This window comes from Copadichromis virginalis, linkage group LG3 (assembly GCF_057382275.1).
Source record: "Copadichromis virginalis isolate Kocher_CV1m ecotype Utaka linkage group LG3, C_Virginalis_male_GT1.1, whole genome shotgun sequence".
NCBI lineage: Eukaryota > Metazoa > Chordata > Actinopteri > Cichliformes > Cichlidae > Copadichromis > Copadichromis virginalis.
The window spans coordinates 597520-624621 of record NC_140620.1 but is presented as its reverse complement, the minus strand read 5'-3'; the positions used below and the strand labels follow the sequence as shown (position 1 = coordinate 624621).

Sequence of the window (27102 nt, the reverse complement as noted above, 5' to 3'; positions counted from 1 at the left end):
ACAAACACTCACATTTTACATACTTCATGTTCCCCCCATCACAAACAAAAGCAACACAATTCTGTGGGCTACATATTGAACACAGAAACAAAGCATTGATCGACTACAATTTATATCTGGATCAATCCACCTGCCTCTAAATCAGACCCGACCAACACAGACTGAAAGTTCATCACTTCCCATCATCAGTCACGGCTCGCCATCACGACACCTTTTAAGGAAAAAGATGAAGCAGGAAAAGAAACAGAAACAGTTTCAGGAGCATCATGTAGAGACGTGCAGGATAAAAACACAAACTGAGAGTCGCAGCACTGTGCAGGACCAAAGTCTGACGCTGCAGGACAAATGGACATATATTTAAATCCACAATGAATATCTGAACACCTTCAGCTAACCTGTCAGTCCAACAGTGACCCAGAGCAGACATCCACATAAACAAAAGCAGGAAACACCAGAAGAAGGTGAAAGTTTTAGATGATCCATCTGAAACCTGTGGGGTGACCTGATGAGGTAAATGGTAAATGGCCTGCATTTGTATAGCGCTTGTCTAGTCCATAGGACCCCAAAGCGCTTCACACTACATTCAGTCATTCACCCATTCACACACACATTCACACACTGGCGATGGCAGCTACATTGTAGCCACAGCTGCCCTGGGGCGCACTGACAGAGGCGAGGGCGCTCATAGAGCTGCAATGTTACTGCAAACATGGGCAAAAATCTGAAGGTGCTTCTGCAGAGTTTGAGAAACACCTTTAGGGGTCTTCACCTGAATGCAACCAGGTTATTGTAGGTTTTTATTTTATCCCCGTTAATATTCCAGCCCAGTTCAGGGCGATGGTGGCGTTAAAGGTGGAAATGTTCAGGATTAAGGTGAGTTTCCAGACATTTCTGCTGATTCAGTGATCCTGTCTCTGACTGTGGCTATGATGAAGCACAGGTGAGGCCATATGCTGCTGTTTTGTAGGTTTCTCTTCAGATCTGTGACGCTGTCAGCATGATTTATGATGGACTAGTGACACTTTAAAGTGTGATCTCACCCCAACCGGTCGTGGCCGCCCCTCCCTGAGCCTGGTTCTGCTGGAGGTTTCTTCCTGTTAAAAGGGAGTTTTTTGTTCCCACTGTCGCCAAAGTGCTGCTCACAGGGGGTCATATGATTGTTGGGTTTTTCTCTGTATGTATTACTGTAGGAGCTACCTTACAATATAAAGCACCTTGAGGCGACTGTTGTTGTGATTTGGTCCTGTGTCAATAACGTTGAATAATGTCTCTGTTTGGCAGACAGGATCTGTACCACACACCAGGAGGAGGTCACTTGTTATGATTAAGATGCAGGATTACATGGAAAAAAGATCATTTAATAATGAACTTGTGATGTTGGTGTAACAGAGGGATTCTTCACTTGATGCCTGATTTTGTGCAGGTGCGTTCTGACTGAGCTCAGTCAGACGAGTAGTGAAAGCGTGGAGCAGAGGGAAGTGTTGAGCGTGTAACAGGGAAGTGATGAAGCTGAAAGCATCTCTGCTGCTCAGGCTTCAGACTCTCAGTCGTCACTCAGACATGAAGACTGCGTCCGTCTGTCTGCTCCAGGGTGAGTGAACATCCTTACAGCTTCATCCAACACGCACTCAGACAGCACGTCTGCATGAGTGCATCAGGGACGCTTCCACTGATGTATCACCTGAGTATCTGCAGGTACATGAGCTCAGTACCTGTTCTGCTCAGAGTCGGGATGAGGTTCTTGGTTCTGGTTTTCCTTCAGTCGAGGAACATAAAAATCCTAAAACAGCATCATTTCTGAACTGAGCTTTCATTGACCTCTGACCCTCAGTGACCTCTGCCCTCCTGTTGCAGGTGTGTGTGTGCTGCTGCTGTCTGCACCGACTGTTTCTGCAGGTGAGTCTTTTCTAAGTTTATATTTATGATTTCAGGAGACAGTCTGCAGTCATTCCCAGTATTCAGATCTCTGTGACAGAACAGAGTGCGTTTCATATAAACTGAGCCAATACTAAATGTTTGTCTAACAGCAGTAATCCCACTCAGTTACATGTAATATAGAGCAGTTACATGTAATACAGAGCAGTTACATGTAATACAGAGCAGTTACATGTTTCCAACATTACTCATTTTTACAGAGTTATTCATTCTTTTGGAAGTGCCGTAAAATTCTAATTCTTCATATAAGTTATAAATCTTTTTAAATATGGCCTTTTTCATTGGTTGTGAATGGCCTTATGCACAATGTTCTCCACCAGCTGTACTTTTTCCATTAATACATTTTTACTGCTTAAAGTCTTTAAAATAAACTGTTCGCCAGTCTTAATCTTAAGGAAAGCCCTTTGAAGAGGTCCCTCATTGACCCTGTAGTCACAGACTTACAGTAAGTTGTAGATTTTGTGGATAATTTACCAGAGTAAATATCCGTCTGTCATCACCCTTGTTTCCACGTATCAGGATGGTTGACAGATGCATTAAAGAACAACACATCCACCCTTATTCACAATATAATCTGATATTTTTGGTAATAAGCGTTAAGCATAAAACATCCTGGCTTTTACTTTTTGTATTATGACGTACGTATAATAAATGGTTCGTAGGAAAAAGTCCAAATTTATAAATATCAACAGTGTTAAGACAGAGATGATTAAAATAAGCAAACATTTTGTTAATAAGTTTACGCAGGCACGGTCAGTCATTCCATGTCACATAACACGGACCTTAAATAAGGATTTTTAACTTCATATATCAAATACTTTTCAAGATACTTAATAAAAATATCACATTGCAAAAGACACATAGTGACTGAATCGTACTGTACATTAAACATAAAATTCTCAGACACAAAAATAAAGAAACTTTCCTGCATGAATTAGTGCGACTGCAGTGATGCAGACACTGACAGATGCCGGTCCGTCATGGTGAAGAGAGAGCCGTTGATTTATCAGTCGATCTGCATCCCTACCCTCACCCATTCTCACAAACTCTGACTTTGACCGAAAGAATAAGATTGTGGATGCAAACGACGGAAATGAGTTTTCTCCAAGGTGTGGCTGTCAGAGAACAATTTCCTGCAGACTGATTCTTTGCTGATTTAGAATACATTTGCACAATAATTGCAAAAGAAAAAATTAAGTTATTTTATTTACATTTAGCTTTGACTCAAACTCAGAATACGAATATCTGACGATGTGTCAGAGGCATGTGTGGTCCTTTAAAATCTGCCTGTGCCTCAAAACTACGTACTGATTGCACTGATTTTTAATGGTCTTTAAAAGTTCTTAAACAAAGCTCTTCCACTCTTATGCTGATGACACATACACATTTTTGACAGTTATAATTGATGATTTACAGATTTATAGTCTTTAATACTAACTGTCGAAACATTAATGGCCACAGAGGTTATTTTTATTGACACACTTTAGTTCCATCTCTGGTTAACTGAGCCATACTGTATGTGTGTTGGTACAATTCTCACTATATTTTGAACTAAATGAGGTAAAAACCGTGCTGCACCAGTTGCAGGCATGACAGAGTGGCTTGGCCAACCCCCATTAAAAGGGAGTTGGAGTATTCGAAGCGAGAGGTGACAAAGCATGGATCACAGTTTCCAAGTTCATGCCTGGACAGAAAGGGCTTTAGCTTCGATCTGACGTGATAGAATGAAGATTTCACCACCCCATTTATGTGGCCATCAAAACTAAGTGCAGTGTCGATTTTTACCCCAAGATTAGTAACAGAGCTCTTCAAGCGAGGGCTCAGAGCAGCAAAGTGAACATTTGGGATACCAGAAGAACGATTGGGACTGAATAAAATTGCTTCCACTGTTTGTTCATAAAAATGTAAAACATTTAAATCCATGATTTAACTTTGCTAAGACAATCAAGCAGGAGTCCAATCGATGAGCTATCAGAGTGATTGAAAGGTAGATAAAGCTGGCAATCATCAGCATATAGATGAAATGAAATTTCATGTTTTCAGAAAATCACACCAAGTGGCAGGAGAAACAATGGAAACAGTAGTAAAGTGTTCCTGGGTGAGATGTGGACATGCCAGGAACACCCAGGAGATGCTCTGGAGGCATCCTGGTCAGATTCCCAAACCAACAGAATCTGTGACAAAGGGCAGCCCTGGCAGAGTCCAACACCCACTGGGAACGAGTTCCACTTATTGCCAGCTATGAGGACCAAGGTCTTGTAACGGTTTTATGAGGATCTAATGATCCATAGCAATGGGTCGACTAGTGGACGGACTCTCCTTTCCAGCACCCTGCCTTATACAGCACTAACTAATACACACACTAACTAATACACACTCTAACTAATACACACACTAAGCAGAATGGTATTCTGACAGTTGGCATGGTCGTGGAGGTTTGGCATCATCACCAAACACCACGAAGGTCAAGAGTTTGAGTCTTGTTAGATTAACTGACAGTGATGTCTCTGTTATGGACTGCCAACCTGTCCATGATGTGCCCTGGTTTTTTGATCACTGACAGCTGGTGTAAGCATCCTCATTGGTTCACTGTGAAATAAATGGATGGTAAATGGCCTGTATTTATATAGCGCTTTACTAGTCCCTAAGGACCCCAAAGCGCTTTACATATCCAGTCATCCACCCATTACATTCACACACTGGTGATGGCAAGCTACATGGATATTTATTCAGAACAAACCAAATACTAAACAGCAGTATGTGAAAACAACATCACCTCAACAGAAATTCAGTTTTGCCAACTAAATAGACAAAGAAGATAGAAATAAAAGTTTTTCCTTAAGTGGATTCTTTGTTATCCTTATTTATAAAGGGATATGATGGTGGTCCACCTCTCCCTGAAATTCAGGGTAAACGTTTTGTAGGTCTCCCAGGTTTCAAGGATGTTCCTTAGAGGGCAAGCCAAATTTCTGGATGAGAACTTTGAAATAAGTGGCAGTCTTCTTCATGTGTCGTCCTCTTCGTCTTCTATTGGCTGCTGCTTTAGCTGGTTCCACAGGAGGTCATCTGCCTCCATCTCATCCTATCCCAGCATCCTCCTCGGTCACACCAACCCTCTGCACGTCCTCCTTCAAGACATCCATGAACCTACTCTTTGGGTTTCTTCTTTTTCCCCTGGCATCTCCATAGTTACCATCCCCCACCGATCAGTTGTAGTCAGTCATGCCAAGTAAAGAGTTAATTGGTCTGCATCCTGTCAAATTCAAATTACCATGGCAACCATGCCCATGTGAGCTGGCTCCACATTTGGATTCTGGTTTTGATGCAGGTCGGTGTGAAGTTTGATGATCATCGTGACGCTGGTCCTCTCCTCTTTGGTGGTGATTATCTGTCTGTCTGTCCTCCAGTGGCTCTGTCTGTCAGTCCAAACCTTCAGCAGGTCTTCAGTGGATCTTCAGTGTCTCTGAGTTGTGTTGATGATGGACAGACAGCTGATGGATGGACAGTGAAGATGACCAGCGGAGGACCCACTGAGGACTGTGGAGCAGCTGAGATGAGTGGAAGTTTGTGCGTTTTGGATCGTAACTCGTCCTACGGTGGAACCTTCTGGTGTGAAAGCTCATCTGGACAGCAGAGCGATGAAGTGTCCATCAGTGTTTCAGGTACAGTGAGATGTTCCAGCTGTGTCTCTGTCTCTGTGTGTCTCCAATCTGATGGTGGAAGTCTGTCTCTGTTTACCTGCTATTCAGAAAAAGGTGTGATCCTGGAGATCCCTGCACTTCCTGTGAGACCAGGAAGTGATGTTACTCTGCAATGCAAGAAGAAGAGTGGTGAAACAGTTCCATCTTTTTTCTTCATGAATGGACGTCTCCTTGGGTCTAAAGCAGAACACGTTATCCCTAATGTCAGGCACTCTGATGAAGGTCTCTACTGGTGCGCTTCTAACACATTTGGATCATCTCCTCAGAGCTTTCTGAGGGTCCGAGGTCAGAACACTGACATAACTCTGTGTTTAAAGACCTGACCTGACCTGCTGAGCTGACTCATTAACCTGTTTCATCATGTCTCCTGCAGGGTCTCCTATAAATACTCTCAGAAAGTCCGTCCCTCCACCTCCAGTTTCTGAGGCCAGTTCTTCTCTGTCCACTCTTCCTCCTCTCACCAACTCTTCCTCCCCTTCTTCTCCCTCTGTGTCTTGGATCAGAGTCATCTGCCACCTGTTGGCCTTCTGCCCGTCCTGCATCTGCACCATCCTGCTCCTGTCCATCTGCTGCAGCAGGAGCTCAGGTACAAACTCAGGCAGATACTCACAGAAACACTTTGATCACGTCAGCACTGTCCTGATTTCTCCACTCTGCCCACAGGTAACAAACATGATGTCTCCATGGAGATGCCATTGGATGTTGACGAGCATGATGACACCACTGAGCATTATGTTTGAGCGGACGGATCCTCTGATAGAATTAAATGTTTCTAAAGCTGAAAACTCTGAAGTCCTCACTCTGAGTTTCTCAATCAGAACCTGATCTGTTCACTGATCGATCAATAACCCTCAAACTACTGATGAATTACTGAATTATTGGATGAAAGCTTTGTTTGACATTGTTAGCATCTTCAAACATTGAAATCTCTGTGCACCTCTCTCAAGTTATTTACTGCATTTCATTTATTTACCACTGGTTCCCAACCTTTGGGAGCCACGGCACATATTTCACATTAGAAAAATCACACCACCAACAAAAATATCACAGAAAGTATATTGATAGTTTTTCCCTGCACACCAGGTACAGTGGTATCGGCTCGGTTTGTCCCCAGTGTACCTGTTGTACTTTCTTCTGACTACTACTCCTGCTAGGACCTTCATCTGCATTTGAGTTTTCTCCAGAACCAGGTCCGATTGTTTTACTGCCAGTTGGCAACTCATTTAAATAGAGCTGGTAGTTGTACTGCCCTCTAGTGGAAGAGAATGTAATTGTTCCACCCGTTACTCGATTACTTCGAGGACTAATCAGGTGGAACCAGATAATCGTCCACGGCACACCTGATCATTTCTCAGGGCACACCTATGTGCTGCGCCACAGTGGTAGGGAAACACTGGGATATATGGTATCAAACACTGGGAGCGTTCGCCGGCGTTTTACAGAATGATGGTGAAAGAAACGGTTGATGCACTTTGAGTTCTTCAGCTTTGTTAAGGTTTTATTTTAATCAGCAGGAGAAAAAAGCCATGTAGTTTTAGGAGATTATCATATTTATTACCAATCCCAGGTTTCTGCCACGGCTGACTAAATACAGTCAATCCAGCAGTGTGCACGACCTCTTTAAAAAAATGATATTTCAACGCTCAGATCCATGAATTTTCAGTTCCATGGATAAAACGATAAAATTAAACCAGATTGTATTCCATTAAGATTCCAAATGACAGTTTTTTACTTTCATCCCTGAAGAGGAACTTTGTGTTTTTGAGTTTTTTTGAGATGTCCAGTGTGTCGGCTCAAATTTGGATTTATAAAAAACAAATTCAGATTCCAAAAGGTAAAACAGGGAGAACTCAGCAAAAACGAGGGTTAGATGGCAGGAGGTTTAATAAGTGTGTTGATCAGTGTTTGTGGAAGCTCTGACAGAGTTAGTTCAGTTCTGAAACTTTACTGTGGCCTCACAGCTCTTCTTCTACTGTGTCATTGAAGAACCTTCAAACTCTCTGAGCTGGTTTTCCTCCTCAGTCCTGTTTGATGACAGAAAGCACCAAACTGTGTCCTAATCTCACTTCATTATTTATCAACTTGTTTCTTTACTAACCAACAAATTATTTGAACATGTCAGCAAATAGCAGATTGAAGAAAAGCAAAATAATAACTTTAACTCCAAGTGTCTCATATTTGATGCGTGAGTTTTTCACACTTCTACATCGTCATTTTACATTTTACACAATAACCTGCTGGATGCAGCAAATATGATACAAATTAAAACTCACATAAGCAAAAGAATGTTACATTTTTAAGTTCTGTTTTTTATGTTTCGTCAGAAGGTTCAATAAACATTCAATAAAAAAACGTTTTTTTCTGGTGATTATTTCATAGTTAATGGTTTTAAGGGCACAGGAGCTAAACAAAAGTCATCAAAGGTCAGCATGCAATGACATGAGTCAACATCACACTGCTCTGTGACGTCTGTGACATCACTTCCTCTTTTGTAAAGTTTTTTTTTTTCATTTAAATGTTCCATTCAGAGTTTAATCATTCACTTTATTTGGACACTGTTGATTTGTTTCACACAGTCTGCTCTGTGTGGTGACTTCAGCCTTCTGTGAGTTTTTATTAATACACTCACAGTGCACATGTCAGTCAGGCATCTGTTTGTCTTCCCAATAAACACGTTAGAAAGAGACCAAACCAACAAAACCTCTGCTTCAAACACTAAATCCATCCATTCTCCTCTGCTTATCTCTGTCGGGTCACTCGAGCCCTCCTTTATCCCTCGTTTCAAACAGCTTCTGGATGTCTTCTATGTCTTTTAATATTATCATCTAATAAATCCTTAAATTTCATTGCATTGAATTGAATAAATGATGAATTTGTTGACTTTAGGATTAGGATTCAACTTTATTGTCATTACAAATGTATAAACAGAGACTGAAATATAGTTTGCATCTAATCAGATGTGCAAGAGCAGTAAGTGCAATAAGAGCAGATTATATGCAGATAAGGATAGTGTGAAAGGTGGGGACAGTTATGAACAGAGTATGTACAAATAAGCTAAGTATACAGATGTTTATATTGCTATACAAAAAGCAAATATACAGATGTAGTACGGACAATGTACAGATATACAAGTCAAGTGGCTTTATTGTGATTTCAACCATGTGCAGTGGTACAGTACAGAGTAAAATGAGACAGCTTTCCTCTGAGACCCTGGTGCTACACATGACATATAACAGACAAACACACGACTACGTAAAGTGCAATGTGCAAAAATTGCAAATAAACAAGACAACACAGTGCAATGGAAATGTGCAAAATGCTAAGTATTTTGAAAAGTAACTTGGTGTGTGTGTGTGTGTGTGTGTGTGTGTGTGTGTGTGTGTGTCAGCCCAGTCTCTGAGTGTTCAGGAGTCTGACGACACGACTATGTCAGTGTCCTAAAACTACAGCAACTTTATCATGTTTTTTCAAGTTTTTCAAAGTAAAATGATCCAGCTGATGTTTGTCTCAGGTCTCCTGGCACCGCTTCACAAATATTGCTGTGAAACTTCATTTGTTACATTTTTTTGTGAATATTTAATGAGTGATTTCCTAATATTAAACATTTTTTCCTAAGTGAAGAGAGAGGTGAATAGCATGTGTTACAATCAAAGCAGTTTACTAACAGTCACCAGTTCACGTTCCATGGGATCCAGAAGCTGCTGTAAATGTTCCTGACTACAATAAAGTTGTGTCATCAGCAAAGAAGATACACCTCAGAGACATGAGACTGAACATTAACCTGTAATAAATAAACAAACATGGTCCCAGTACCGAACCGTCTTTGGATGAGAGTGCAGAAACATGAGTGAGACTCCTTTATAATCTGGTTATTTCTGCTTTAACAGCAACGATAAAAGGAGGAACCATCAGGACGCTGCAGCTGCTTCACTCCAAAAACTCTAAAATGACCTGTAATGATACCGGCAGGAAACAGTCACAAAGAAACCCAACAGAGTGGAACTGATCTCAGCAGCTGGACGTCTATTTTAGCTCTTCTGGAAACAGCTCAGTCAAACCTGAAGTGACAAACTGGGACTTCTGCTTTTCATGCACAAACTGCTTCCATCCTGTCCGTGAGCTGCCTGTGAGGCCATGAACCTGCTGCTGTGATCTCACACACACACACACACACACACACACACACACACACACACACACACACACACACACACACACACACACACACACAATATCATTTTATTCTGTCTTTGCACATTGCACCTTATGTCGTCCTGTGTTGATTGTCTGTTATATGTAGGGATGGGTAACGGTATCCGGTGCCGTAAACGGTAGTAACCAGACCGAAAAGCAGCGCACATTTCGGTGCTTTTTTTTCCTGAGATGTGATACACTTTGGATTCTAGCCAATCATTTTACCTTTCCAAGGATAGTAGGCGGGCCCAGGTACGTACGTTCTTTTAGAGCAGAGCTACAGATTAAAAAGGCGAAGTGGTCAAAGTCTGGCTGTACTTCACAGCAAAAGATGCAAACTCAGCAGCAACAAGTGCTTTAAGCTGATACTGTGATACTGTGCAAAGGAGGTAACACCTCGAATCCGATGAAACACCTGGCGACGCATAGCGTTTTTTTAAAAGCCGAGAAATGCGCCGTATTTGATAGCTTGCTGCGAGACCTCACACCGAGCACATCTACTGCGGGTTGGTTGCCAGTTATCGGACCCGGAGCAACATCCCCCAAAAACCCAAAGAGGAGAGTCCTGGCCCCTAGCCCTGCCAGTGTAGCAGAAATGATGAGGATGATGATGCAGCAGCAGCCGTTCTTCTCTGCGTGAGTAGCTTAATGTTGTTCGTGTGTAATTTACGCTGAGTAGGCTAACCACGTTATTACATTAATGCATGTAAGGTGAACTAGCAAACACCATCATAGCTACATGCGGCTGTCTTCTTGTTTGATGGCAGATGCTCCCTTCACCCTGGCCAAAAAGGCTAAAATGACCAAAGAAAAAGTGGAAAACAGCTGAACATGAGAGGTTTTTGGATAAAGTTTGTGTTTTTTCCATTGTTTAAGCACTGCTTCCAGCCAAGAGTGATACCATATAAGCCCCATAGCTGCAGAAAAGGCTAACATTGTTATCTTTTTACAAAAAACAGCTGAACATGAGAGGTTTTTGGACCAATTTTGTGTTCTCCATTCTTTAAGCACCGGTTCAGCACCGTTTAAGCAGGAACATTGTGTACTGTACCTGGACATGGTTGTGTAACACAGTAACAGGAAAAAACAATATTAATTATTATTAATTAAAGAATATATTAATGGGCCAATAGGTTCGACTATAGAAGCACAGGGATGTGTTTTAATGAGACACAGAGACAAGAATGTAACTCAAAAGAACAAACCGGCTTTAGTGAAATAAAGCATGAGTTTGACAACCACAGGTTAAAGGCGATTTACAATTGTAGAAAAGAACAACAAATGAAAGCAAAGTAAAACACATAAAAATAGTAACTTTTGATCTCAATGTTGGGACACCCTAGTAACCTGACTCCTTAACTGTTATAGAAAGCAGATTACACAAATTCAGTGTTCATTCAGATGAAAATCTCACACACCTTTCACATGTGGAGAATGTTCTACACAACAGCTTATCATTTAAAGTCCCAAATAAAACATGTCCAAGGGGTAAAGTCCAAAAACTCCCAGGGTGTGAAAGAAAATAGGGGTGAGAGAATGTCAGTCAGTGGTGTTATAACCAGCTGTGTGTGAAAGTGTGAGTGATACAGTCCTACCACAACGCAAAGTGCAGCAGATCATCAAGAAAGAAGCGAATCTCAGTCTTTCAAAGTCCAGGTGGGAAGGCTCGCACCTCAGGAACAATCCAGTGTACAGTAAACCTGACCTGTCAACAGAAGGGGTCAGCAACTCAAATATTAATTATGCTGTTTTAGCTTTAATTCACAACTTAGAAGTTTGATGACGTCATATTTGACATAAATGACAAAAAATAAAACATCTCTCATACAAACTATGCATTAATGCAACGTATTGTTAAAACACTTTTCCAAAAAATATATGAAAACATTAAACCTTACAATCCAACTAAGTTATTGCAAATGCGACAATTATAAATCAAAACAATTTAGAGAAATTCAGTTACTGAACAATAAAGTGGAAAACAAACTAAAACTAACTGTATGTGTAGTATGTGCTCACTGATCTCAGCACATCGTGGCCGAACACAGTGGTATGGTGTCTCTCAGTCAGAATCATGGGGTTAGAACGATGCCACCTTAAAATGAAACTGAAAAACAATATTGTAACTGAAATAAATGTACTCTTGTATTGAAAGTTAAAAAAAATTGATAGTGAAAAAACAATTAATTGAAACTACATTTTTTGTATCACATTTTTTGTTTTTCAGTTTCAATCTGCTGGCACTGTCCGGGGGTGCGCTTAAGGGGCGGAGATTCCGACCTGCATGTATTTGCATACATTATAGAGGCAACTAGTGCTGACCAAGCTGCCATCTTTCTCTCTTCACCTCTTTCAATGGCTAGTTTTTTTTAGCTACATCTGGTGAAGTTGTGGTAAAATGTTAATGTAACCCAGTGTTAATTTGGTGATCTGATATGGTGTGATATTCAGTATATCTGTATTGGGTGTTCGGTTATCAAATGTTCTTCAATGATTTTGAGGGTTTTTGTATTGCTATTGATTTGCGGCTGCTTTACAACGGTCGACTGTGGTAGTACATCCTAGTGGGAGGGGCTACGAGCTCACATGGCTTGTAGCTGTGCCAGAGCAACACGTTCAACTATCAAATAAATGTTGTGTTTAGCCTATCAAGCCTACAAGTTCCTAATAAAAAAATGCATCCTCTTAGTTTTACTACATTTCTTTATACTATAATATTATTTCTTAATACTTGGAGCTGAAAGCTGAAGGAAAAGAAAAAAAGATACATAGTCCATATACAGAAGTCTAGAAAATACTACATTATCTGAACAAACGTGTGACGCATGGTCAGGCTCCCTCTGCTTCACTTATCGACGCGCAGGGTACCCCCTCGCGTCGAGAACTGACGTGCAGGGTCCTCTCATTGAATACTATAGAGCTCCCTAAACGTTGCTTATTGACGACAAGAGATTGCCGTGGAAGAGCCTGTTGTCCGTATTTATATATTTCCGAAATCCCACTGTAGTGACGTGTACTGAACACAATATACAGGGTGGGCCATTTATATGGATACACTGTAATAACATGGGAATGGTTGGTGATATTAAAGTCCTGTTTATGGCACATTAGTATATGTGAGGGGGCAAACTCCTCAAGATGGGTGGTGACCATGGTAGCCGTTTAGAAGTCGGCCATCTTGAATACAACTTTTGTTTTTTCAATAGGAAGAGGGTCATGTGACACATCAAACTTATTGGTAATGTCACAAGAACAACAATGGTGTGCTTGGTTTCAACATAACTTTATTCTTTCATGAGTTATTTACAAGTTTCTCTTTGTTCACAGCCATTGACATGTCGAAGAGGTTAACGTTTCTCGCAGTTAGTATCATGGTTGCTAGGCCACCTGAACAGCACGCCTCTCACTTCCGCACTTCTCGTACTTATAGTACGCACCGTACGTAGTACGCGTAGTGCGCGTAGTACGCGTAGTGCGCGTACTTCAAGCGTGCGGTCTCTTAATTGGGACACAGCCCTGGAATCGATTAGTCACTTCCGGAGTACTTCCGGTAAGGTCAAAATTTCAAGGCTAGGGTCATCAATCAAACTCGCATTGTTGAGTGACACAAGCAGGGGTGGATATGGCTCTGTGGAAAAATTAAATAATTATAACTTAAGCTGTCAACTGACCATAGTTGGTTTTAGTACATAAATATTGGGCTGACTGTGTTTCTGCCCATATGGAAAAGAAATAGGAAAAACTTATAAAAGACCTGCATAAGATGTGGCCTGCTTCATATAGTGAATCATATCAGGCTTACGTGATTTACTCATGAAAGTGGCCACTTTCTCATTACTTTCACATAAGTATCCAAAACATACAAGTTTCATTCATATGATTTTTCTAGGCATCTTATATCTGTTTTCACTCTTGTGTGCTGTTCATACAAGTTTTTTTTCTTTAGCATTCTGCAGTGCATAGGCAGCGTGAGCTAGTGCATGAGGTTGAGAAATACTTTATTATACGTTTTTAAAAGTTTTAAATTGTGTAACAAAAAAATATACAAATACCAATTTAATAATTGTTTAAGAATTATTAAACAGCACAAGACACAATAGTAGGAATATGCTTGTTTGATATTTAGCAGAACAGTGTCCAAGATGTTTACTGATATACTTTCTTGCATTTGAAAATCACCGTTGGACTGAGTTTAACTGCATTAGAAGAAATGCTGATAGTTATTTTTTAGCCATACTTATAGTGTTTAAGTGTTCTACTATAAATCTCAAGTTCAAGGATGATAAAACATTAGCAAAATTTAAAATAGTAAGCTAACACAAAATTTATATATATTTTTATTTTGTTAGATTTCAAATCTTTTTCAGTGGATAAATAATTAGTATTGCTCACTCAGAAAAAATGAAGTCATCTGTAGTACTTTGTACTCACAATGATTAAGTCGTCCTAATTTAGTCATCAAGCGTTGTTAGTGTCTCTTTGTTTTCTAGGCAATGCGTTTGCATACGTTTTTTAAGCTCAGAGAACTAGTTAGATTTTACAGTGAGGATGTATGTGATATTTAAGAGCACACTGATAAGCATGAAGCATTTAAATGCACAGACCATTTTGATTCAATGCTTAAGATTTTAATGATGAAGAAGATGAGAAACAACAATTCATTCTGGGAAACAACGTTTTGCTAAAAGCATTCTTTCAAGTACACATGCAGTCTGCTCCTGTTAAAAGAGCAACTCCAGTTTATGTCACTTGTCGCTTCATTCCTTATGCAGCATTACAGTAAAAGAAAAGAAGTAAATCAAATCAGAACCAGATTCTTATTGTGATATATTAGAGGATTTGCTCTGTCGTCAGGTAGGCCACGCCTTCACGAGAGCCCAGGAATCAGCAGATGGCCCTGACACAAATAAATGGGTATTGGCTGTCACATCTCCCATCATTCCAACACTTGCTTCCTGTAAGTACACAAAATCAGCATGAACTGAAATCACAATCACATGGAGAAATGATCACTGATCTAAATATGTTGTTCTGTATAACAACAGCACCTGACACATACATGTGTTTAGCATTGCATCAAAACACTATGTAAATAATTAATATGATGGAAAAATGTACTGCTGACATTTTTTCACTCATCACTGTTTGTCACATTAAATGCATAAAGATTATTTGGGGGATTCTGGGTATTGTTTCCTTTTTCCTTTAACATTTATAGTGCTCTTACATTGTGCTTTTAGGTTTACCTGAAGAATTCACCATTAAGCAATGCTCGTTTCCCCCAACGTTGTTAGGTTCTCCGTGACACCACTGCGTAAATGTGAAATAGGTTCCATCAATCCAAAACCAGTAATTCTCCTAGAAAACAGAAAAACGTAGGCAAGAATATGTTCACAAATAAGCTACAGTTTCAAGTTCTAAATGTGCATGTAGATACAATAATATGAAGAAGGAATTTTAAAGTCTTGAATAATCAGATCCCATCTTAAAGACCTCCATATCTACTGCAGGTGGGAACTAATCCCTGAGCCTGGTTCTGCCTCAGGTTTCTTCCTGTTAAAAATTGTTTTTCTTCCCCACTGTCACCACGTGCTTGCTAATGGGGGAGGGTCCTCTGAATAATGATAAGTGATATACCTGTTGACCATCTGAGCCACCAACCCATGTTAGTCCACTTTCACGAGAGGCACTAGATATGACGGCTCGAATGAACTGGTACTCGTCGTTGCTGTTTACAGATGCCAGGTTTGCATTCAAGGACTGGCAGATTCGCTACAATGGAAATCAACAGACTGAGTTTATAGAAATGACAACGTAAACAGAAAGAGTTAAGATTGCACAAAGGATAAATGATAAATTCACATCACTGCTTTTACCTGCGCCTGAGCCCAAGTCATTTGACGGTTATCATAGAGAAAGCATCGATTCCCATACTGAGTCCAGCCGCTTGGACAAGATGCTGCTCTCTTCTCAACATGATGTTCTGCTGAAGACAATCAAAGAATATTGAGCTACTTTACTGTGTCGGAAAAGTTTTTAAAATATAAATTCATGAAAAATGTGTTTTTATCTGAGTGTTAAAGATGAACTTTTTTAAGCTATAAATGTACTTGTCCATCACACATGAAAACAAATTTATGAAAGCTGACGTAGGAAAGCTGCTGTACTGATGATAAAAATGTGATTAGTTTTGGTTTCAAACCTGAAAAGTCCACTGACCTGCTGAAATTGATGCCTCTGTCCCATTACTGGCCACTTCATCTGGAAGTGCTAGACAACAGCAAATGTTGATTTTCATTATAATTTTCAGTTTAATATATTCATGCATAAGATGTATAGATGATGCTCAGTATACTGGAATACTCACCAGCAGCAGTGCCCAGAGCCACCATTGCGCAGAGAAGTGTAGACACAGTCAGCAGCTTCATGGTGATGTTTAGCATCTCTGTACAAATCAGAAAATTCAAAGTAGGTCGTTTATGAAAGAAAAGATAGACAATAATCTGACACTTCCCAGCAAGCATTTGATATAATACCTTATCTTCCCTGTTATCAGTGTCAGCTTGTAACTTCAGCCTTCAAGTGTGCAGGTGCTGAACCGAACACCAGCACTTATATACTGTTTCTGTACCTTCACTCAAAACCAAGAACAAACAGACTAAAATACACTGTTATTTATTTTAGCTCCATGCTTGCTGGCATTTCGCTTTATAACAATGGTTTTTACCTCCACCCAGATAAAATGTCACTGCTGTTTAATTTGTCATATTGACTGATGGTCAACACAGAGATACATAACCTCATCTTTGTGTCACACTGTTGTTTTGCATGGTGAAGGTAGCTGTCTTTTACTCATCATTATCCACACTAGATGAAATAAAACATGCCAACAGTGTGTTCCTTTGTTCTTCCCAGTAATGACTGGGGACACCCCTGAAATTGGGGAGCAACCTGAACAGTGATTTGGTGAACAGCCAATTGGAAAATGAGACAGAAAAGGACAGTTTAGAATGACTTCCATGTAAAATAAAAGTCATTAGATGATCTATTAGTACACCAACTATATACATTTCAAGTGTGCAAAGAAAGAAAAGAAAAGGAAATAAAATGGTCTCTCAAACCTTTTTGTAGAAGAACACAAAACCCAAGTCCTAACTCAAGCATGGAGCTTTAACAGCAGCCCAGAGGACTCGGCTGAAAACTGCTTGGAAACCAAAAACCTCTGTGAAACGGCGACAGAAGCATCTTTGTGCGTCTGCGGTTCATTAAGTACCTCCAGATTATGGCAAATGTCATCTTGATGATTTTCAAACTCAATATTGCCAAATAAAAAACCAAAAGGATATGGTTCAGTTGGACAACACACACACTTTCAGATTACCAGTCAGTGACATGCAGTAAACGGTGTGGGCTACAGTGTTGAAGACACAGCCACTGTGCATGATGCAGGCACTCAGGTGAGCTATTAAAATGTTAGCTTCTTATAGTTAGTAAAGCATATGCTTTTGAAATAAGTGTTTCCTAGCTTTAGTGGTCTTTTGTGCTACTGAGCCACGTGTTTTCATTTAGTAGTCTTAGGCTACGTTCACACTGCAGGCGAAAGCCCATCAAATCCAACTTTTCTGACCCTCTGCGACCATCTATCCCATCATGGTGTGACGCAGTGAAGCTGTCACTAATGCACTAGTGCAGCCTGCCTCACTTTCCCTGTTGCAGTAATGTTGAACCAAGTCAGCGCACTTTGCTGAGCTGCACCTGTGCAGATGCAGCTGCAGCTGCAGTGTAATGATGCACTCAGGGAGAGACACTGACTGGCCCACACAGTTTATTAGCTGCACTCCTGCAGCAGCGCCCAGCTCGTCTGCATGCGGCTCCAACCTTGTGTTTGCTCTCATTTATTTTTTCTGGGGTTTGGCAGCATGTTCATATTTCTAACTTGTGTAATTTTGACAGGATATATTTTTATGGAGAGCAAAATATTTAAAGTTTATTTTTTGAAGTTTATTTAATAATATTCCTGTCTTTTTTTAATTCATATATATGTTTAAAAACATTGTTTTAGTGTTCAATAAATGTTTATCTTGTGTGGCCCGAGACCTAAAGTGTGCCTTGACCTTTGGCCCCCTGTGCGATTGAGTTTGACACCCCTGACCTAGCACGATTGTTGGAACAATACAAGTAAGAATACAAGGCTTTAACTATGTCCTTATTGCAGCATTAATGAGCACAATAAAGCCAGCCTACTGATAAACATAACGGCTGTTGAACAGGTGACTTGTTTTTTTGTGAGACATAGAAAAGTTCTGGCTTCAGCGAACATGATTCAAGGTGAAAGGAGAAGACGTGGGTCAGGCAGCCAGGAGGAGCGGTGTGCCCAGAACCACAGCAGGAACAGAAGAGTGGCTCGTGTTCTTGGGTAAGCCACCCCTGCTGATACACGTGTCCTTCAACATGCAAAGTGCTGCTCGTTGCTACATATAACAATTCTGGTGTGTTTGGTCCATTTCTTGGTCTTGGCTGCCCAGCTTGGCCTTACCTTGGCCTCAGAAACATTTCACGTCAGAGAGTACACGCCTGTCACATGTACGCCTTTTACTAACACTCAACAACAGCCTTCAGTAATTCTATATACCTGAAGCTCTCACATGTACACAAGGCTAGTAGGTCATCCTGAGTTCATCAATATATGTTCGTTTCATCTGTGTGTGCCTGTGGGAGGTTGTCTGTGTGTGTCTGTGCCTGTGGGAGGTTGTCTGTGTGTGTCTGTGCCTGTGGGAGGTTGTCTGTGTGTGTCTGTGGGAGGTTGTCTGTGTGTGTCTGTGCCTGTGGGAGGTTGTCTGTGTGTGTCTGTGGGAGGTTGTCTGTGTGTGTCTGTGTCTGTGGGAGGTTGTCTGTGTGTGTCTGTGCCTGTGGGAGGTTGTCTGTGTGTGTCTGTGCCTGTGGGAGGTTGTCTGTGTGTGTCTGTGGGAGGTTGTCTGTGTGTGTCTGTGCCTGTGGGAGGTTGTCTGTGTGTGTCTGTGGGAGGTTGTCTGTGTGTGTCTGTGGGAGGTTGTCTGTGTGTGTCTGTGCCTGTGGGAGGTTGTCTGTGTGTGTCTGTGGGAGGTTGTCTGTGTGTGTCTGTGGGAGGTTGTCTGTGTGTGTCTGTGCCTGTGGGAGGTTGTCTGTGTGTGTCTGTGGGAGGTTGTCTGTGTGTGTCTGTGCCTGTGGGAGGTTGTCTGTGTGTGTCTGTGGGAGGTTGTCTGTGTGTGTCTGTGCCTGTGGGAGGTTGTCTGTGTGTGTCTGTGGGAGGTTGTCTGTGTGTGTCTGTGCCTGTGGGAGGTTGTCTGTGTGTGTCTGTGCCTGTGGGAGGTTGTCTGTGTGTGCCTGTGGGAGGTTGTCTGTGTGTGTCTGTGCCTGTGGGAGGTTGTCTGTGTGTGTCTGTGCCTGTGGGAGGTTGTCTGTGTGTGCCTGTGGGAGGTTGTCTGTGTGTGTCTGTGGGAGGTTGTCTGTGTGTGTCTGTGCCTGTGGGAGGTTGTCTGTGTGTGTCTGTGGGAGGTTGTCTGTGTGTGTCTGTGGGAGGTTGTCTGTGTGTGTCTGTGCCTGTGGGAGGTTGTCTGTGTGTGTCTGTGTCTGTGGGAGGTTGTCTGTGTGTGTCTGTGTCTGTGGGAGGTTGTCTGTGTGTGTCTGTGCCTGTGGGAGGTTGTCTGTGTGTGTCTGTGTCTGTGGGAGGTTGTCTGTGTGTGTCTGTGGGAGGTTGTCTGTGTGTGTCTGTGTCTGTGGGAGGTTGTCTGTGTGTCGCACAGAGGCTGAAAGGACTTCATCCCAATAATGTGTTTGTTGACTGTTATTTCTAAAAGCTCTTTGTTTCTCTCACCTCATCCCCACCTGTGAAAAGATGACTGAATTTCCCAGAGTTCGTTCTGTTGGAGGTTTATTTCCTTCTGCTGCTGCTGCTCAGAGATCATCAGAATCTATAAAGGCCTAAACTAACAAGCTTTTCCACTGGGACATTATTTTCAACAGACCTGAACAGAGTATAAGAGGACAAGAGAACATGAGTGTTTGTATTTACTTCTACAAATAGAAGTGAAGCTCACACTGCAAACAAAGTTGTATAGAAAGATTTTCCATGTGGAAAATTATTGCTATTATTGCCAAATAGCATCTCTTGTCTGGAGAACAGGACTCACTGAAACATTATCCAGAGCTTTTGCTGACACGACATGTTCCAAGTCAAAGTCAGCTTTGTTGTCAGAAACCATGTGTGCAGATAATACACAGGAACTGGAAACTACAGCCTGAGTGTTGCACTAGAACAACGTAAAAACAACATGAAAGATAAAAAGACTCTGAGTTTGAAAAGAAATGAACTGTGGACTCATTTTAATTGTGAGAGAGCATAGCAACCAGAGATTCTGAAAGAAACACACATTAGCAGGATTATGAATTGATTTACGTGCCATTGAGTCAAATAATAAACAGCCAATCATTCTGTCTCAGAGCTTTTCATGCTTTCCTCAGCTCCTCCCATCTCTATGTTCAGTCGTACTCACTGCCCATCATCCCAACTCCTGAGGGAAGAAACATAATCCTTGTAATTAGAAGGATGTGATCTCATAGTGTGGCTGTGGTTCAGAAGGGAGCACATCTATCAGTCTGCATGCCAAATATCCTCGGGCGCGATGCTGACCCCAGGTTGTTCTCCACAGCCCACTGCAGTGTGAGTGTGGGATAGAAAGCACTTAAAGCTTGTGCCATTAATGAGGCGTGTTGTATAAAGTGGTGTGAGTGCTCAGGCAGAGTGTAAACAAGCCGAGTAAGAAATACTCCACAAAATGACTACTACATAATTCATTCTAAAGTTCAGAAGCTATATCTGAATTCTGCACTTATATTCTAATCTCTCTGCCTTATTTAAACATCCACGTTTTCAAAAATCTGTGGTAACCTCAATTGTTTTAATAATACATGTCGATTAGCTCTCCATTGTGTAGCCCCTTAAAATACAGCTTATTTCAAACCGTCAATCCTTCCTCTTGGATGCAGGATTATATTCTGTAGGAAAGCTGAACAGATGTGGAAAAAGACCTTATTAACCTTGTTCAACTGACTAAACGCTGCAAGAACATCTTACTTTACTGGCTTGATTAGCAGTGATAAACACTATACGCACATCTCTGACTGCTTTGTCAAGGAGGGAGTGACAAAGCCGTCCTTCGGTGTAACCCGACCTCAGAAAAGAATCTCCACAAATATTTGCGTACTCATACTCAAGCTTGATATATTACTCACTGTCTCGTGAAGGTCTGATGATCAGTGTGTCAACGTTTTAAAATTCTCTCCCAAGTTGTGCATTAAGGTGAGCCTGACTCTGTCTGGCTGGTACTCCTCAGATAATATCTGATGTTTAGATCATTTATGATGTTTGTGCTTAAATGGTTTTATTTCATATAAAAACCTACAGTTACAAGCAAAATAGAGTAGAAAGCATTCTGTTAGTTCAGGCTTATTAAAAGCAGAAGAAAATCCAAATCTCTGGTGTAATGCACACACTGCTTCAGTCCTTAAGCTGCAGAACAAAGGAGAGAATAAAAATGCAGACAAGTAGCGTCTGAGCCGATCACGTTCATCTGTCGTTCAGACATGTGGATTACAAACTGAGTTACAGGTGAACTGTTAGTTTGTTTCAGTGCTGGGATGATAACAGATTATGATAACGACAGATGGAGATTAGCATCATTCATATGAGAACAGGATCCAGATTTCCTCGCACACAGACAGTGAGAGCGACGGTGATCATGACAATCAAAACAAAAGTAGTTTATCGAAGCAGCCGCTCAAAGACACGAAGAGAAGAAGAGCTTCATCTGTCAGTGTCTCACACACAGCAATGACTTCTGAACATTGATTTATGTGTCATTAGAAGTGACCGAGATGCAGGAGTTAAACACAACGACAGCACAGAATGATTCTTTTCAATTTTTAATTCGGTTTTATCGCCACTTCACATAATAATACATGATTTACTCTGTGTGCTGGGATATGAGAACGTTTTCAAAGCCACCGTATCAGTTAAAGAACCACCTCTGCATCTGCTACCAACTCCTATTGAACAAACACAGCTCAATGTCATCACATTAACTAACAGCTGAGTGCTCTGCTGTGTGACTGAAACGTCTCGTTTTATTTCCAGTCTTCATTTCTGTTGCTTTATCCCACAAGTAGTCAGTAGGTATGCAGATTTTATTCCTCAGACTAACTGTGACAGTTCAGTGTAAACTGTTCTTTCAACATCAGGTTTAGACTTCAAAGAGAGACCATCAGTTAAAGAGGAGATTCAGATTAGAGACCTCTGCTGCCACCTTCTGATGAAGACGCTTTGTTCTCCACACAGAAGTAAAGCTGTGACTCAGTTCTTCCAGGTGATAAAGTATTTTTCATTTCTGTAGTTGGTACGTCGATATACTGAAGTAAATATTAATAATTCATTTTGGGGTTATGTCATATTTATTATTTGGGAATCTGCTACAGTAAACATGGCCAAATATTCAAAGTGTGTGTGTGTGCGCGCATGTGTGTGCGTGTGTGCGTGTGTGTGTGTGTGTGTGCGTGCGTGTGTGTGTGTGTGTGTGTGTGTGTGTGTGTGTGTGCAACCCACCCACCAAATTCAACACTGTGGACCTCCAGCCATCCTTTTAAAGCTCTTGTCCACTCCTTTCTCATTCAGTGTGACTGCTTTTGCGAGGCTGGTCTTAAAGGGTCTCTTGTGTCTGAGGAGAGGATGGTTACTTCCCAAACATTAATGCAACAACAGCACTGCACTTGAGTTTTTTCTGGCTGGATCAGAAGATTTGGATTTGCTCCCTTTGCCTTCATGTGAGCAAAGCTCCGTTAAATCTATTCTGAAGTTAGTCTCGTGATTTTTAAACATGGAATCATCAGGATTTGTTCAGTGCTGTAAGTGTGTCAGTCTGGTATCTGAATAGTTTTTGTGTGTCCTGTTGTTTGAATACTTATTTCAAAATCTGATATGGTCCAGAGCCTGCTGAGGTGATGTTCACTGTGAGAGGATGTGGAAGCGTTCTTAGTGGGAAAAGCACAACCAGAGGTGCTGAAGCTCTTCAGATCAAACTGTCATTATTGTTGTTTCATCATGACTGGCTCCAGCTGAATTGCTGTTGGCTGTTCTTTGTCAGTCTGCGACTGACCTTTGACAACGTTTCTGTATTTTTCAAATGTAGAATTGAGCGTCTGTGGAGGGAGGTTTGGACAGGTGTGACACATTTACTATGATGTACTCACAGCTTGGAGGAAGATGGATTTCTCATCATCTCAGATACTCTTCATCTCTTCTGTGCCCAGCACTCCTTCCTCCCAAGTCTCAACGTGGATTTGTTCTCTGTTGTCTGTCATGATACCCACCCAGGTGTTCTGGAGTCTCCACTGAAGGCTGAAGATGTCGAATCTCTACACCTTGACATTGATCCCCTTGTGCCTTCATCTAGTTTTAGAAGAGACATTTCCTGGACCGCACTCTCACATGCTCTGTACCTACATCACCATCTCTGAGAGTCGCAGCTTGGCCCGTCACAGGGTGAAGTTATAAGAACGTCTTATTTTACCAAGTCCTCTCTCAGGTTCCTAAATCATTGATGGCATTGAGATAGTTTTTTAAATAATCTCTTCTTCTGTAATATAAGAACCTCTCCTGCTTTTAATGGTACTTTTCATGTACTTCCTGGTGCATTCTCGTCCCAAACAGATGCTGACGAGCTGACACAGTCACATGGAAGAGGGAAAGAAATCTGACAAAACTGTTTGTAATGATTTCAGTGAACCTCATGTCTAACAATGACAGATGTATAAAATAAATAAAGATGAAAGTAACACGTCCTCTTTAGTTTTCTGTGTTACTAATACTCCACTGATCAGATGTCTGAAGCTTCTCCTCTGGCAGGACAGGAGTGAGGCCTGGTCCTGTGAGCCGCTGTGAGGATGTACTCGGGGAAAGGTCACCGGCCTCAGGCTCTTCACCTTTTTAAAGACAAAGCAGTCATTTAGATAGAAGATTGGACAGTGTTCACCTGCACAAAGAGAAATTAAATTAAATGTAATTACTGACCAACACTCACAGTGTTTTCTACAGCTGTGGCCCAACATTTAGAGAACAACAAGTGTTGCTCTTCACACACTTTTAGATCTTTTTGTCAGATGTTTTCTGAAGGATAGAAACTTCTATGTTTCTACAGCATGTGATTGATTATATTTGCTCAGCTCTGAGTTCTAATTGTAGCTGATGAGAAATGACTGAACCATCCTAGTGACAGCTCTGGATCTTAGACTGTAGGATCCACAGGAAGTTTCTAAAGATGATGACCCCGAGCGTGTTTCTGCTGTGCTGATGGATCTCCACGGAGCGTCCTGACTCTGTGTCACATGTTGGCTTCATGTGGGTCAAAGGTCAAAGCTGCTGACTGTCAGGAAGCTTCAGAGAAGATCAGACAAAAACGAAACACAGAGCTGAAGATGAAGCAGATCTACATGTGACTGTTGATGGTTTCAGATGTGGATCTCTGTGCTGTCCACACACAGATGCAGGCTAATAAATACAAATAGAACAAGATAAAATACAAATACTATGAATAAATGAGTGGAGACTAAATGTAAGTGTGAGGTAGATGTATGTGCAAAGGAGCTGTGAGCTTGATATGAAAGATGACCTGATGTGCAAACATTACTGTTAAAACAGGTCAGCTGTCCAAGAGTCTGACAGCAGTGGGAAGAAGGAGTTGTTGAGTCTGGATGTTCTGGATTTTGAACTTCTGAACCTTCGTCCTGAGGGTAGAAGTGTGAACAGCCGTGTTGGGGGGATGTGGGGTCTTTGAGGATGGAGGCAGCTCTCCTCTGGACTCTGCGATGGTGGATGCAGAGGGCAGCGGGGTCCTGATCATCTTCTCTGCAGGCGTTTGGTCCATAGCAGTAGTGCTGCCGTACCATGCAGTGATGCAGCTGGTCAGTGTGCTCTCCACAGTGCAGCTGTAGAAGCTGCTGAGGATCTTGGGAATGAGTTTGTGAGGGATGACTGTATTGAAGGCGGAGCTATAATCAACAAAAAGCACCCTGAGGTCTTTGTTTTCCAGGTGGGAGAGGGAGTAGTGAGGGGCAGCAGCGATGGCGTCTGACATGGACCTATTGGGCCGGTAGGCAGACTGCAGGGGGTCCAGAGTGTCTGGGATGTTGCTCTGGATGTAGGCCAGCACCACTCTCTCAAAGCACTTTGCAATGATGGGAGTCAGTGCGACTGGTCTGCAGGCGTTTAGTGGCTGGGCTTTTCTTGGGGAGGGGCATGATGGTTGTGGTCTTGAAGCATGTGGGGATAGTGCTCTGTGTTGGAGTCAAGTTGTTAAATGTTGTCATTGTGTTACTTAAGTTTGTAAGTCTTGGTTCAAGCAGCCTGATCAAAGACGTTCCTTTGTCTCTGACCACCTCTCCAGCCAGTTTGTTGGTGGGGAGGCTGCAGTGTTTTGTTATAGGCACATCTATGTGAGGGCTCTGTTTGCTGCTTAGTAAGCTTCCTGCTTTATCATCCTTTGTGGGCAGGAGGTCACACAAACGCACCCCAAACACACACACACACATAGGGCCTTATGTTTGTTGACCATAGGGGGTTTTACAATGGGTGGTGCTTGTGTGTACTGTAACTGTGTTCAGTAAAAGGTCGTCTGTGGGTGGATTCAGTGCTTTCCTGACACACCGAGCGGTCCTCCCTTGCTAGCAAGTAAAAGCTGTTCGTCTTGTTTCCGTTAACAGGAACAAGTTTGTAAACCAGCGGGGCCTGTGGAAGCACAGACACAACACTCTGGCTGAGGAAAGGTTGAAGATGGAGGTGAGAACGTGGACTAACTCTGAATGCAGAGCTGGCTTGGAGCTGTGGAGACTTACTGAGGAGTAAAGTGGACATGAAGGAGTCACAGAGGGAGGAGGAGGTGAACAGTGATGTTTGTTAGACAGGATCAGACTGAAGAGGGAACATAAGAAGAGTTTCATGCTGAACAGGACAGGAAGATAAGCTCCGCCCAGCAGCTGAGTCCTCTCTGCTCACACTGGTGTTGGACTGCAACATCAGGGAGTCTGCTTCCACATCTGGTTTCCACAGCTGGAGGAAGCTGTCCCACGAGCACGCCTACGCCCCTCTGTCATTACTGAAGTAGTGATGGTGTTTAATCAGTGTGAGACTGTTTCACTGGTCCAAGCAGAGATTTACATAAATGAGCTTTTATGAGTTCTTATATTATCTGATCAGGCCGTTTGCTCCTGTTAAAGAGAAATGTGCATCGAACGTTGTGGGTATTCATGAGTCTAACAGTTTAAACCTGTGTGTGACGTTGTGTCCTTGAACGGCCCTGACAGACGGCTGTAGTCCATAATATTAATGTTTCCTGCTGACTGAAATAAGCAGCTGAGCTCTGTGAGGGCAGAGCTGCTGCTAACAGGTGAGTCTGTTACCTGGACTGGACTGAGTGAGCTGCTGTGTCACAGCTTTATCAGTGACACACTCAGCATGTGTGTGTGTGATATGTCACAGTGCTTGAAACACACATGAAAATATATTAAAGGTTGAATCTTTGTTCTTTTGGTTTGTGGAACAAAAATCAAAAATCAGCAACGAAGAAACGTGAGCGTAAAACTTGGTGTAGAAGTGCAACAAACGTAAGCCGGCTCATTTGATGCTGTGAAGCTTGAAAAGGATTTGCGCACCTACATCATTATTTACGGTTTAAATTGTGCTGCCTTCAGGTGCACCTGGTAAATTCAGGAATCTCTACTCCAAACCACAGCAGGTTGTTTTAAAGGCTTTTCTGGGTTAATGTTGGTTTGTTGGCAGAAACATGTCTGTGATCGCTGTGTTGTTCTTTTTGATGCAGGATTTCATGTAACTCGGTGCTAAAATCATAACAATGAAGTTGAACAGTTCTAGTGCTCATGCGTCAGCTAGCATGCGGCAGCTAGCATGCAGCCTGTTTCAGTTGCTCCTGCTTTTACTCTTTACTCTAATTTTTTCTTACTTCTTTCTTTGTCCTTTACTGAGTGTGTCCATCTGTTTAAAAGCTTTCTTTTCAAACATGTGGATCGAGAGAGTTTTTGTTCTGCTGTTGCTTTCACTGAGGAATGGGAGCGCAGCACAGCAGCTACACACCAGAGATCAGCTGAGCCGCCTGATGCTGCTGTTGCAGATTAACTGGTGTCTCAGATTAACTGGAGACGGTCAAACAGATGTGTGACAGACTTTAAG

The 27102-nt window shown here is 41.8% G+C and overlaps 2 protein-coding genes across 2 annotated transcripts; one reads left to right on the top strand and one right to left on the bottom strand.

Annotated features, from left to right (window-relative positions):
• Positions 1-1487: 1487 nt before the first annotated feature.
• On the top strand, positions 1488-7981 carry LOC146712172 (uncharacterized). The gene is made up of 6 exons (XM_085451961.1): positions 1488-1591; positions 1855-1896; positions 5343-5597; positions 5685-5921; positions 6010-6222; positions 6300-7981. Exons 1-6 carry the CDS (start codon positions 1504-1506, stop codon positions 6374-6376), a joined length of 912 nt encoding a protein of 303 aa, XP_085308087.1. The 5' UTR covers positions 1488-1503; the 3' UTR covers positions 6377-7981.
• A 6547-nt stretch (positions 7982-14528) lies between these two features.
• On the bottom strand, positions 14529-16273 carry LOC146712171 (ladderlectin-like). Its single transcript, XM_085451973.1, has 6 exons — positions 16198-16273; positions 16050-16100; positions 15707-15816; positions 15468-15602; positions 15077-15188; positions 14529-14785 (listed from the first exon to the last, which is right to left on the bottom strand). Exons 1-6 carry the CDS (start codon positions 16271-16273, stop codon positions 14715-14717), a joined length of 555 nt encoding a protein of 184 aa, XP_085308099.1. The 3' UTR covers positions 14529-14714.
• Positions 16274-27102: the final 10829 nt, after the last annotated feature.

What these genes read in the sequence shown, in the direction of transcription:
- LOC146712172 (XM_085451961.1), top strand. Translation starts at nt 1,504, where the DNA reads ATGAAGCTGAAAGCATCTCTGCTGCTCAGGCTTCAGACTCTCAGTCGT. An exon ending in AGTGTCCATCAGTGTTTCAG is followed by an intron (nt 5,598 to 5,684) that starts GTACAGTGAGAT and finishes CCTGCTATTCAG; the next exon opens with AAAAAGGTGTGATCCTGGAG. An exon ending in GAGCTTTCTGAGGGTCCGAG is followed by an intron (nt 5,922 to 6,009) that starts GTCAGAACACTG and finishes TGTCTCCTGCAG; the next exon opens with GGTCTCCTATAAATACTCTC.
- LOC146712171 (XM_085451973.1), bottom strand. Translation starts at nt 16,273, where the DNA reads ATGCTAAACATCACCATGAAGCTGCTGACTGTGTCTACACTTCTCTGC. An exon ending in AGAGGCATCAATTTCAGCAG is followed by an intron (nt 15,817 to 16,049) that starts GTCAGTGGACTT and finishes GATTGTCTTCAG; the next exon opens with CAGAACATCATGTTGAGAAG. An exon ending in CTTAATGGTGAATTCTTCAG is followed by an intron (nt 14,786 to 15,076) that starts GTAAACCTAAAA and finishes GTGTACTTACAG; the next exon opens with GAAGCAAGTGTTGGAATGAT.